Genomic DNA, 14,054 nt, shown 5'->3' with positions numbered 1-14,054 from the left:
AAGCTCCCCTTGGACCTCAAAAGTGGGAAGATTGGGATGGCACACGCAGCATGAACACATTCTGTACCCCTACGTCTTCGACCACCTTGCCCAACAGGGCGGCAGTTCTTTTAGAATACAGTAGGGTTTTTTTTTTGGGGGGGGGGGGAATAGTTTTTGTAAAATGGCAAGGGAGTCTATGGTAGCTCTCTTTTTGTCAATGAAACACATAAATTTAAACAGAATGCATTACTTCAGTTCAAAATTGGTGTGGTTTTTTCATCTTTGTAGCGAAGTGACCGGCACTATTAGGTAAAGGTATTACTATGACCTAGCAATGTGAAAATCCAGTGCCAATTGGCTGTTAGTCGTGAGCAATGTTTGTTAAGGTTTTCATAACTGGCAAAAGGGATTGTTAAGGCTTATGTAACACTGGCTAAAGGAAAAGCTTTACATAAGGTGCTTTGCAAACTTAAGCAACAGAAACCCCTTTCATTTCTTTTGGCGGCTGCTAGGAGAATACTCCAGGACCTCCCTGCACTCTGAGTCTGCTTTGACAGGCTCATTGCAAGGCTAACAAGCAGATGCAAGACTCAGTCCTCAGTGACCCCCCCATTCCATGACAGTGTGGTTCAAATAGGTAATATGAATGCTGTAAGTTAAGCAGAGTACTCCACTGACAGAGACTTGTTACTTAGAGGGGAGAAGGGGAGATTGAAATGAATGCTTGTGGCAGTAGGTAAATGGTTCTAAGAAACTGCTCTTTTGCATCCTGTTATCAACATACCCTTGTTTTAATACAATTGGAAGTAAGCTCCAATGTGTTAAGTAGCACTTAGTTACAAGTAACTATACCTAAGATCACAATCTTGGGCATAATCTGCGCTAGTATCATTTCTCATTTTTCAAAGAGTGTGCATGCAAGACAGAAAGATGTGCAGGCCTTTGTATGGAGCTGATTGACAGGGCTTGCAAACAGACAGGGCTATCCAGTGGGACCTGGGCCACGTCTTTACCTGCCGCACATGAGATGTCATATATGATGCCAGGTGTAGGGGCAGGTGGGTGGGGGAAGGGCTCATGATTAAGCAAATATTCTGTTTCCCACCCTCTACACAATAAGATAACCAAAGCACAAGTGTCATTTGAAATTTGCACTTCTCTGAGTTTTGCAAGGCAGTTCCCCCAACCAGGTAATCTGTCCAAACATGCACATACGGAGTGCCTGCTGCAGGCACTCCCAGTGTTATTGTTTAAATTGCTGGATTTCAGTGCAAGTATATATTTCTTTTTAAGAGATGTGTAAGGCTATTTGTGCTGCTTCAAAACAAAACACAGCTCCAAAAGCCTCCCATCCCAGCATTAACATGGCTGTGAGCTTAGAGGAGGAGGAAACAGTAATTGAAGCAGCAGCTTCAAAATCTGGGGAGAGGGTGTGAGTGAGAGGAGAGTGAATTAACAAAAGCTGTGGTTGCTACAGGAGGGAGCGAGGCAAAACTGACACACAGCTTGCCAGTTTTGACTGCTGCCTTCACTTACGGCTTTGAAGAAACAACTTCAGAAAACAAAGCAGTAGCTTCCAGAGTTAAAGCTACCAGGGGTGTGAAAGGAGAAGGGACAAATGCTCTCTGCATAACTGCATCATGCCAACTGAGTGATTGGAACATAGATGCACCTCAGAACAATGGGGGGGGGGGGGAGGACTGTTACACCTACAAAGTGTGGGAGGTCAACCAAAATTCCACTTAAAACTTACAGTTGAAGAGCAATGGGTTTTCCTAAACCTCAGTGCTGCACTGCCTGTGACAGACACGATCCAGCTGATCTAACTATTTTTTGTCAAGAGCTCAATGCAGCCATTTTACTCAGTCCAAGACACTACATAACTTTTTTTTAAGGATTAGCTTGATCTGATCAACTGATGCTGAAACACGAGACACTCTAACAAACCTACGTATGTCTGCATTGGTTATTTTCCTTTGTCCATATAATAAAACAGTATAATGCAGACCCTCTCCTTACCTGATCGTGGGCTCAGGTGTTGAGCAGTGTAGAAGAGGATGCCGTTTGCTGAAAGGGCTTGGAATTGCAACTCAATATGAACCTTGCGTCGGATGCTGAAGGAGTCAAATGACATCCAAGAAGATTTGTTGCTACTGAAAGATGCATCGCTTATGGTTAGGGCTACAAAACAAAACAAACAAGGAAGTAATCTCATCTCTCTAGTAAATGGTGACAGATCTTTACTTTAGCACTAGTGATATGTAGGGCAATACTTCATCATAAATCTAAAACTTCATGTTGAATACAAATCTAAAGTGAGGGTTGTTAGTTTTTTTGCAATCAACACATCTGCTTGCTCTCTGTCTCTCTTACAAGCCCATGCTAAGCTAGTTTTGTGTACCTGTCAACACCACTGACAGGATCTGGCTTTTGGTATGAAACTGGAAATGCTTGAAAGCTGCTGTATGTGGTGGTGGTTCTATGCATGCAACTGCTTTGCCCTAAGACAACTGCTGGCGCACACAGACTTCTGTGCAGCCACCATGTACCCAGGTGGTTCGGTGAAAAAGCCATACATAAAATTATCATCGTTAAAAAGGCAGTTTTTAAAGTGGAATGCATTCACATGCCCCTTCTGCAAACTAGTCAAGATCCCTCTACCCACTCACCCCTAAATAATTACAGAGCAGGGTTCCTAAATGGTGAACTTTAATTTCAGTTTAAGAGAAGGGAATACCATGTTCCAAATAGGCTATTGGGTAAATTACATTGAATAGAGCAGCCTAAGGGCAGCTAGTTCCATGCAGCCTCTGGTGCCCCAGATGTGATTACATCTAGCCTGTTAAATGAAGGGCAGATGAGCATTACAAGACAGATGGACACTTGCTGGGTGCAGAAAGCAGTTTCCATGCAGGAAAGTCCCTTACTGGATCAGGGTGAAGTTAGAAAAGGGAAGAAAGAATAAAAATTAAAGATGGTTCTGCTATCTTTTGGTCAATTTGGAGGGTACACAAGCTGGAACCATACACAAAACCATTCACTTTTCTGAATCCATGCTGATAATGCCCAGAATAGGAACAATTCAAAAGATGTGTTCCCACACTATGTTACTTAATTAGTTGGATTCAGGAGAATGAATCATCTCCCTGTGAGCAATCCCTGCCTGAAAGCAATATCCAGATCAGCGGTTAGTGAACACGCTGGGTTGGATCCAGATTGAGTCATGTTTAAAGTAAATCGATTGAAATCGGTGGGAGAGTGAAATCAATGGGCTTTAAGTTTGTCATGACTAGTGATCTCATGGGCCTCTTCAAAGCATGACTCAATCTGGATCCAGCCCACTGTGTGTGTTTTTTTTAAAAAAATATTTTTATTTTATCTTTAATTTTCAAGAAACAGGATATAAGCATAACTTTATCAAAACAATTTGATTTTCCCACTCCCCCAGAAGATTACTAATACAGTTAGTTTCCTCATAAATCTATATGTGTTGGTGGTGGGTACCAGTCATCAGGGTGTTCATCTGAATACTTCATAAAGGGATGCCAGCCCTCTCTTGAAAACAACTTTTGCATTTATGAACTTCATTTTTCTCTACCCTTTTTAACAAATCGAAAGGAGCGTTAGCTGGCAGAATGCTCTGAGGTCAGGCACAGGAAACACTAATAATGGCAATCTAATAATAATAATAAAATGCCATTGACTGTAAACATTAGTCATAGCAATGCCTTTCTTTTTGTTGTACCACAAAGTGTGTATCTTGCAAATGTTGCAAGACATTTGATGCACTGCGGTAGATTTTTAAGGAACACCCTCCTTTTGCCCCCTTTTCAAAATAATGGAGCGTGCGCTAAAAACAACAACCAAATACAAAGATCCCACCACCTTGCTAAACCTAAGAAGACTTTAAAAGTGTAAATCCCCCTGGACCAATTAAAGTCATGGGACCATGTTGTCTTTGCAAGTTCTGTTGCTGAAATACATTCCTCTTTCCCTCTTGCACTCATTATGTTTTCTGCTAGGTGCCATAGAACACAGCCCAGTTCACTAGTCTTAACATTGCCTCCCCATCCTATCTGCCACAGTTGTCATGGATGCCCCACCACACCTCTCTAGGCAATTCTTTTCATGCTCTCCACAAGTCCCACATGGCTTTTTTGTGTTCCCAGTGTTCTTTGTGTTTAGCTTCATTACTAGAGATGCTCTTGACAACTTGTGACCACCAGGCTATCCCCCCCCCCCCCCAGATTACTGAAGTTATACAGCAGGGACAAAACTACACAACGTACAAGATAGCCATATTAGCAGTCTCCAGGCAATGGTTTTAAGACTGAGGAAATATATGGGGTTAAACATCCCTCCCATTTCAAATTAGCAGCCCCACAGCTTCTTTCAATTCCAGCTTTTAATAACACTGGCTTTCCAGCTCTGTCTGTCATTTGTCTAATGGGGAAGAGCATGCAACTTTGTTCAAGTTACTAAGAATGGAGAGCAGCATCTATATAACTGCCAGGAAGCATTAGCAGCAGAGCTGGATGAGAACGAGTCACCTCTCCCCATGCAGCCTGATGACAAGATTGTGTTAGAAGTCAAACGATTCTTTTCTATCAACAAATAACAATGCAGTCGAAAACATCAGCTGACTCTGGGATCTGCATACCTGTACTTGATTCTATATGTTTTCATCACTATACTGTAGACAGTATGATTGGCAGCCTGATCCCAGGATCAGCAGAGTCTGAAAAGTTGTGCTCATTAACACTTCAAAAAGCTCAACACAAAACCCAAACAACACATTTCTAGCAGGCTGCTGAGTCTGGCACTGCTGCTGACTGCAAGGCCAAGGAACAGCTTGGAAGATGCTCCTTAGTAGCCTTCTCTGCATGAATCCCAAATACTCTTAATACTTGCTTCCTGTCCTACTGCAATTTATTTTACTTATTTGTTCCATTGTAACTTGCCTTTCTGACATGGGACGCGGGTGGTGCTGTGGGTAAAAGCCTCAGCGCCTAGGGCTTGCCAATTGAAAGGTCGCGGTTCGAATCCCCGCGGCGGGGTGCGCTCCCGTTGCTCGGTCCCAGCGCCTGCCAACCTAGCAGTTCGAAAGCACCCCCAGGTGCAAGTAGATAAATAGGGACCGCTTACTGGCGGGAAGGTAAACGGTGTTTCCGTGTGCTGCGCTGGCTCGCCAGATGCAGCTTTGTCATGCTGGCCATGTGACCCGGAAGTGTCTCCGGACAGCGCTGGCCCCCGGCCTCTTAAGTGAGATGGGCGCACAACCCTAGAGTCTGTCAAGACTGGCCCGTACGGGCAGGGGTACCTTTACCTTTACCTTAGCTTGCCTTTCTCCAAGGACTTTATACATAAGTCCGCCTAATTTTATCCTCGCAACATCCCTGAGAGGTAGGTTATGTGGAGTTATCTAGTGAGCTTCATGGCTGAGTGAGGACTTGAACCCTGCTCCCTGGTTTGACTGCCCTGGCAGTTACTCTATACTGAGTTTATCTTTGTGCACAGGCTGAGTGCCCTGTCAAGCTATAAGTGCACATAATTTGTTGCCTTGTTATCTAGGGGTGTCTCGCACTAGGCCCTTGTGTTTACTTGCCTTTCTGTTTGTAACGGGCAGTTCTGAAAGTATTCCAGACACCATTTAGAGTTCCTTCACCTGTGAAACCATGTTATCTTACTTCAAAATGTTTCTTGCCATTGCCATTAATTTAGTGCAAATCTATAGGAAAAGGTTCTCAGCAAAAGCATAATGTGCTTTTAGCCAGATCCCTGCTAAATGCAATGCTTCTTAGAGTCATGCATTACACCAGGGATGAGGGAATGTGTGGCCCTCCAAAGGTTACTGGATTTCAAGCCCCATCAGCCCAAGCCAGCATTGCCAATGGTTAGGGCTGATGGGTTTTGTTGTTCCCCAGCTTTACTCCAGTATGTTGTGTAATTTGTGTAAGCAAGAGCCCTTCGTGGCATCCTTTTGCATATTCCCAATATACAGTGCTGATTTATGTTGAATTGAAAGTTTACATGTTTTCTCCTTGTACTCGAGAGTAAAAATATAGTTTGCTCTTAGCAAACAGAATCACTATAGCAACAACAGAAAGGTATTTGTTCAGTGTTTTCTATATTATTTGCAGGAGAAAGGGATTCAATTCTTCCTAAGGGCATGCTCCTACGAGATGCACAATATTTATGGCATTTCAAAAACCTGGCAAATAAGTCCCTATGGTTTATTTCATTTCAGTTGTCGAAATATCAGCTGAGCAAAGCAGAACTGAGTTCTATCTCTCACAGTTTCTTCAAATATGTGGCACCTTACATGGCTTAGAAGAAATTGTAAAACAAAATAATAGCAATCCGTGTGAATGGAGTACGGTAAGGGTTGTATGGCACAATCAAACAGCAAGGCAAAACTATTACAGGTAACAACCTGGCTTATATCCTATATATATTTACTCAGGAGTAGCCCCACTGACCTCAGTGCACAAACTTCAGTTACATAACAATTAAACCTGAGCTACCTTCATCAGGAACACTGAAGAAATGAGAAATAGTGCAACAAGAGGCAAAGTTCTAGGCCTCATTGACAAATTAAAAACCAACAAATCTCTGGCTTCAGATGGTATCCACCTGAGCGTCCTCAAAGAGCTCAAATGTGAAATCGCTAGTTTTCTGACAAGAACACATACCTAGTCGCTAAGATTGGCCTCTGAACAAAAAGCCTGGAGAGCCATCAGTGTGGCACCCGTTTTTTTTTAAAGGGATCCAGGGAATTGCAGGTAAGTTATCTTAACGCCTGTTCCAGGAAAGATTTCTTAAAGATAAAATTACTAAGCTTATAGAAATCTTGCTGAAGAATCAAAATGGCTTCCACAAGGGTAAGTACTATTTCAGTAACCTTTTAGAGTTCTTTGAGAGTATAAAAAAGCACATGGATAGGGGTGATCCAACAGATATTGTTTATTTGGGCTCGGGGCTTTTGGTGCCTGAGGCAAGACATGTTACTGACACTTTCCCCACCCCACCCACCCCTGATCTGGGCCCATACCCTGGTGGGGTGGAAGGAGCATGCCACCTGACACAGGTTGCCTCATTGGTGCACTGGCTGTGCTAGGGCAGTGTCATAAACAAAAATCTGACCTTAAAATTCTTATCACAGCAGCAAGAGAGCTTAGGCGCTGCAAAGCAGAACACATGGTATACTTTTCTAGCCACTTCCCACCTCAGAATTTTCTGCCTGAGGCAGCTGCCTCACTCTGCCTCATGGTAGGACCAGCCCCACTTGAACTTTCAAAAAGCTTTAGATGAAGTCCCTTATAAGTAAACCTAGCAATTACAGGCTTATGATGCCGGACCTTTCATTCTCATAACGCTTAGATCTGGGGTTATCCAATGAAGCTGAATGGTGAGAGATTTGGGACAGAACAAAAGCATTTACTTCTTCCCGTGATGCAGTAGTTAAAATGTGGAATTTCACTGGCACAATGTGGTGAACGCCAGCAATTTAGAGGGCTTTAAAAGGTAAAATTCATGGGGTAAGGCTTAAATAGCTATGGGTGAGGATAGCTGTGTGCTACCTTGAGGATCAAAACAGCATGACTAGAGAATAACAGCAGAGGAGGGGTATTTGCCCTCAAGTCCATCTTATGAGCTTCCCATGGGTACATGGTTGGTCACAGTGGGCAGCAGGATGCCTGACTAGATAGGCCCTTGGCCAGATCCAGCAGGGCTCCTCTGAAGTTACCTGTTTTGTTAAACATCTCTAGCCAGGTTATTTTTTTGCTCATGTGCTGAATGGTATAATAAGCAGTACTTTCCTGAAGGCTGTGTACACACCATACCTATGAAGCATGCTTAGAGCACATGGCTTCTTCCCCCAAAAGAGTCTCAGGAACTATTGTTTACTCCTCACCAAAGTACAATTCCCAGAACTCTGAACAAACTACAATTTCCAGGATTCTTTTGAGGGAAGCAATGTGATTTAAATGCATTGCATGCACATAGCCCAAGTGTCTGTTTATAAGTATAGGGAGAACAGCTACACAGTTTAATCGGTGCTTTTACTCATATAAATTATTGCCCTATGCTGCCATCTAGGGAATGCATTCCGTTATGGCACTATTACCTTGGTTCTCAAACTTAATTCATCCCGGAAGTCCATTCCAAAACCAAAGCATTCCCAAACTAAGGCACACTTTCCCATAGCACAGAAAGTAATGCAAAATGGATTAATCCATTCCAGACAAATAAAAACAACCCCTAAAACAGCTATTCAACATGAATTTTACTATCTAATGAGACCATTAATCCATAAAATGATAGCAATAAACCAGGCTGCAATCTACTACCCAGTATCAAAAACTGCAGTGATCAAAAACTGCATGACCTCCATTGCCATTGGAGGGACGAGACGGGAGGGGAAAGTTTAAATGGGGGTGGGGGGGTGGAAACACTCAAACTGGAGGGACGAGGAGCGCGCATGGGGGGGGGGAGAGGAGGTGGCTAACTGGATGCAGGAGATGGGCGTTTAAGGGGGGGAGGAAAGGGAGGCAAAAGTTTTCTGCCTCCCACCCAAACCATCTCCCTCCCTCTCTCCCCTGCATGTTTTCCGGCATCTGCCCAGGCTCCCCATTCGCCCGGCCGAGTCCCAGGGCTTCTGTTTGCACTTTGGGCAGCATGACAAGGTGGCAGCTGTGAGCCGGTCGGGGCGATGCTGCCTGCGCGTCCCTGGCACGGCGGCACCGGGACGCGGCAGCAGCACCGCAGCGCGGAGAGGAGGCGGCGGTGGCTGCTCTCGGCTGCGCTCCTAGCCGCTGGATGCTCAGCCGGTTGGGCTGGAGCCTGTACGAAGTGCGAGCGCCCCGATTCTCCGCTCGGGAATGGGGCCCCTGAGCTGCCTCGCCTGGACCTGGCTTGGGACGGGGGTCGAGAGGGAAGGCGAGGGGGCGGGAAAGTCAACCTGCCCAGCATAGTTCCCCCACCACAACCTCTCTGCGCGCTGGGGGAGAGTCGTCAACTTCCAAGTCTCCCTACTCTGGAGTCACTTACATTCCGAGGAGCCGCCCAACTCCACTTTGTACGGAGGAAAGAGGCGCTTCGCAGCAGAGGGAAGGAAGCAGCGGCAGTCACTGATGGGGCCAAGCCGCTCCTGGAAGTGTGCACTCAAATTGGAGCATGTTCGGCTTCCCAAAACAGTTCGAAAACCGGAACACTCAGATCTGAGTTTGAAGTGTTCGGCTTCCAAGTAGTTGGAGAACTAAGCTGTTCGAAAACCGAGGTACCACTGTAGTGTTACAAATAACAAATGTAGTCGTAGTTCTTGCAGTTCTCTGAACTGAGTGTCCAAACACAACATGTAACAGCCAAGCTAGTACTGAGTTTTGCCCCCCCCGTGCAATTTCACTTCCTTGCTCTTGAAATTATTTGCATGTGTCATAGGTATTTGCTAACTATGCCTAGCTTGCTCATATGTTTTATACGGAAAGAGACACTTTCAACATGCACAGTCTATTTGATTTTGTTTTTAGGTTTACAAAATGCCTTTTTCATATTCCTAGGCTGATTTCTCTCTCTCTTTTAATGGAGATTTTCCACAGTGCTAGGTTGGCTTCTGTTGTGCTCTAGAAGTGGGGCTGGAATATTTTGCTGCTATGGAGAAAGCCATGACCTTTGCAGCCACTGGATGAAGAAAGGATCTGTTGACATTTGAGCCATAACAACCTTAACTAGGAGAGGAAGCATAACGACTATGTTAACAATATTAAGAAAATACTTCAGTCTCATAAGATCTAATTCAAGTCACTCCTGTTACCATCAACAAGCTAACCCAGATTTGCTATTCATTCACACACTAGTTAATTTGTACCTCCTAAACACTGTTTTATATGCTGTCGAATACTAGATTAGATCCAAAAGCTGCTTTTATTTCATAGAATCATAGAATCATAGAATCATAGAGTTGGAAGAGACCACAAGGGCCATCGAGTCCAACCCCCTGCCAAGCAGGAAACACCATCAGAGCACTCCTGAAAAGAAGAGTTGTTCCATTATCTGGTGAGGTAACTTCCTGATTCACATGGAGAAGCCATTTTCAACAGAGCCCAGCAGTGGAAGCACACAGCTGCATGGAGGCAATTGTGCATCCAGGGCAACTGCCCTTATGGGCCCACCCATGCTACACCACTCATCTGAAAAATAATAATGACTCCTGCTTTCTTAAATGCTTGGGCATATAATTATTTTGGGCCATGAGTCATTCCAGCTAAGCTAAATATTGAACTGCTTGCTCAAATACAGGGAGATTGTTTTTTTCCTAATCAGCCTAGGACAACCTAAGTTTGGTTTGTTCTTCCACATCCCTGAGGACATTTTGTTCTGTTTGCTGCCCTTGGGTTGCTGGCAAAATTTGATTGGTATCCTTAATGCTTGTTATCTCTCGAAGGTCCTTTTGTGTCTCGGGTATTCTTTGACATATCTCCTTCCTGAATAGTTACTACTCTCGACGACCCCTCTCCCCTTTGTTTCCTACTCTCCTGGGCTACTCTTTCTTCTGCTTCTATGCCTGCCATCAATCCAGAGACGGAAGGATGTTTGGGGGGGGGATAAATAGTTGCTTGTTTACAGGCTGCGGCTCACTTACCAGAAAAGAAAAGGAAAATTGTACTTTGCAAAAATCTCATGACGATTCATTATGCTGCCAGCAGAAGGGGAAATGGAGGTCAAGGATTTTAAGGCAGAACACAGTAGGCTTTTTCATGGTGAAGTCTCCACTTCTTTTGTTCTGGTGGCCCTCTGGGAGTTATTTACTGTTGGGGTTTACTGCAAGGACAGTGCTTCCTTGCCTTTTCTCAGGGGTCTGGTTCAAGTAATTTGAACTCGCGGCACATCACATGAGGGGGACGGATCGCCACTAATTAAAGATGCCTCGTGCCAATTCATTTTTTTACTAGTGTGTGAAGGGCTGTTGATTCTCAGTTCATGCCAGGAGGGCATTACAACGGTGAAAACACCAGTGAGAAAGAAATATGTGGGGCATGACGCCAGGGCAAGTAATTGTAGTAGCTGATTTCAGCTGAATAATGGGCATTTATGGCATGAGCTATGAGACAGGATTATTTCCAGCTGGAATAATGGATGTATTGTGTGGTCTTGGGCAAGGTACCACAACCCTGCACATGTAATGTAGGGATAAAAAGAACCAAAGTAGACGTGTCTCTGGCAAACCCGTCTCTTTTTAAAACTGGCTGCGCAACAAGCATGTATAAAACAGGGGGAGTGTGGCTTACTTCCCTATAGCATTTTTCATGAACTGGATTTAAATACCAGAAGTAAGCCAGTCAGGGAGAAAAGTGGTGGGTTGGAGTCTGTGGAGAGGCAAGTGGAGAGCACAGAGAGGGTTCAGCAATCCCACGGCCATTCCCGTTTTTCCTTTTAAAAATTGGATCCTCCTTCTGCTTTATACCACATTAGGAGAGACCCCGTACCAAAAGTGATATGTCTCTCACCACCCTGTATAGTTTGTCCCTAATACAGTGGTACCTCAGGTTAAGTACTTAATTCATTCTGGAGGTCCGTACTTAACCTGAAACTGTTCTTAACCTGAAGCACCACTTTAGCTAAGGGGGCCTCCTGCTGCCGCCGCGCCGCCGGAGCACGATTTCTGTTCTCATCCTGAAGCAAAGTGCTTAGCCTGAAGCACTATTTCTGGATTAGCAGAGTCTGTAACCTGACGCGTATGTAACCTGAAGCGTATGTAACCCGAGTTACTACTGTACTGGTCTACTTTACAAAATTGTTCTAAGGATGATTGAGCTAACATACGTCAACACTTTAAGCACTTGAGGGAAAAAGTTCTATATAAAAAAGCAATACTGCTGTCCTCAGGAAATCTCAATACAGTGGCACACATTCAATCTCAGAGCAGCAAGAGACGCAAGGGGTTCCTGCACTTACAGGGTTTGGTAGCCTTGGAATGAAGGTCAGTGGAGACTGTAGTGTCTTTAGCATTATATATTTATACATCTACACGACCTGAGCATACGTTGGAAGGGCTCACAGAGTTAACACCCTGACAGATCTTGATTCCCCTTCCATTTTCTGGGAACTCCTAAGTCACAGCCTGGGTCTAACCTTAAATTGGTTGTGTTTATTATTTTAGTGGGTCTACTCTGAGTAGGACTGAACGCAACCCACTGTCTCCCTCCACGTTGGGGCTATGCAAAGATGATATCCATGTTATTTGATGTGAATGATGTAGAAAAAACATGCTCCTTTTACCTTATGGGGTATCCAAGAGCCCATATAGAGTCCTTAAGTGGGTTCCCTATCAGTAGGAGAAAATAACAGAGGCCAACCAGAGAATATTGAGAAGCAAAGCAGCTAGTAAGCCTGATCTTTATTAAACTCTTGCAGCAGAGTCCTCACTCCCCACATGCAGGAGGGAGAAGGAACCCAGAACAATGGTGTGCAAGCCCTTATATAGACTTTTGAAAGTCCTGTAATGCCCTGTAACTGAAGACCACCCCCTAAAACATCATACATACATCACAGAAGGAGGAAGTCTACAACAGAAATCCTGTCTGCCAGGATACCTCACAATGACCAGTGATTGCTTTACTTGGGCAGCCTGGACCATTCTTTTGTGATGGTAAAGGTAAAGGTACCCCTGCCCGTACGGGCCAGTCTTGACAGACTCTAGGGTTGTGCGCCCATCTCACTCAAGAGGCCGGGAGCCAGCGCTGTCCACAGACACTTCTGGGTCACGTGGCCAGCGTGACGAAGCTACTCTGGCGAGCCAGAGCCGCACACGGAAACGCCATTTACCTTCCCGCCAGTAAGCGGTCCCTATTTATCTACTTGCACCCAGGGGTGCTTTCGAACTGCTAGGTTGGCAGGCGCTGGGACCGAGCAATGGGAGCGCACCCCGCCGCGGGGATTCGAACCACCGACCATGTGATCGGCAAGTCCTAGGCGCTGAGGTTTTACCCACAGCGCAGCCCGTGATGGTAGATACTTTTAATTCCTGAATCCAGGTCACAGGCTCACCCTATTCATACACAAAGATGCTCTAAAGACAGGTAAGCAAAAGACAATGGAGAGGCTTTCCCATTTCCTTCCTCCTTGCAGAGAAACATCTGAGGTCAATTTGGGAGAGTCAAAATGGTTTCAGGATTGCTCTTCTGTACTATTTCAGACATGTGGTTTATATACTTAGGGACGCGAGTGGCGCTGTGGTCTAAACCACAGAGCCTAGGTCTTGCCGATCAGAAGGCTGGCGGTTTGAATCCCTGCGACGCGGTGAGCTCCCGTTGCTTGGTCCCAGCTCCTGCCAACCAACAGTTCGAAAGCACATCAAGTGCAAGTAGATAAATAGGTACCACTCTGGCAGGAAGGTAAACGGTGTTTCCGTGTGCTGCTCTGATTCGCCAGAAGCGGCTTAGTCATGCTGGCCACATGACCTGGAAGCTGTCTGCAGACAAACGCTGGCTCCCTCGGCCTATAGAGTGGGATGAGCACCGCAACCCCAGAGTCGTCTGCGACTGGACCAAACAGTCAGGGGTCCCTTTACCTTTATGTGTTTGCCTTGTAAATTTATGAACGTTTCATTTATATATTTGAGACCTTAAATTCTTATAACATGAGTAACTGAAACAAATCGAAGCAAACTTGTACCAGCAGGGATCAAGGACCTTCCTGATGAAATCTATACCCACAGTACTGTTTAACTAGTAAAAGGAGCATGCATTCCATTTCCTCCCAGCCAACAACCACTAAGATCTTCCAGAAATCATGTGCACCTAGGCCGGTCAAGTTTCTCTTCTTTCTTATTCCAATCCTAAAGGACCAAGCCTACGAACCAAAATCCCTTCTATCATCATTGTCAGGGCCGCCTCAGGTCCCAGCTCACAAGAGACCAACGCCAAGTCCACTTTATTTACAAAAGTCTTTATTGAAGTACATTGTTTGTTCCACAGCCGAGGCGCGCAGCCCCACGTCTGTTACGCTTAGACCGCTGAAGTCCCCTCTGAATCAGTCCCGCCTCTACACCAGTTTAAGAGGCTTGTGCTAGT

General features: G+C 45.0%; 1 protein-coding gene across 1 annotated transcript in view; it reads right to left on the bottom strand.

The window, feature by feature from the left end:
* LOC114593851 (protein eyes shut homolog) overlaps positions 1-14,054 on the bottom strand; it is a 466,323-nt gene that overhangs the window by 4,037 nt on the left and 448,232 nt on the right. Inside the window, exon 34 of the mRNA XM_028722673.2 lies at positions 2,002-2,163. Within this exon, the coding sequence (XP_028578506.2) occupies positions 2,002-2,163 (162 nt within the window). The remainder of the gene's footprint in view (positions 1-2,001; positions 2,164-14,054) is intronic.

Source organism: Podarcis muralis, chromosome 3 (assembly GCF_964188315.1).
Source record: "Podarcis muralis chromosome 3, rPodMur119.hap1.1, whole genome shotgun sequence".
NCBI lineage: Eukaryota > Metazoa > Chordata > Lepidosauria > Squamata > Lacertidae > Podarcis > Podarcis muralis.
This window is presented reverse-complemented; position numbering and strand designations above follow the sequence as displayed.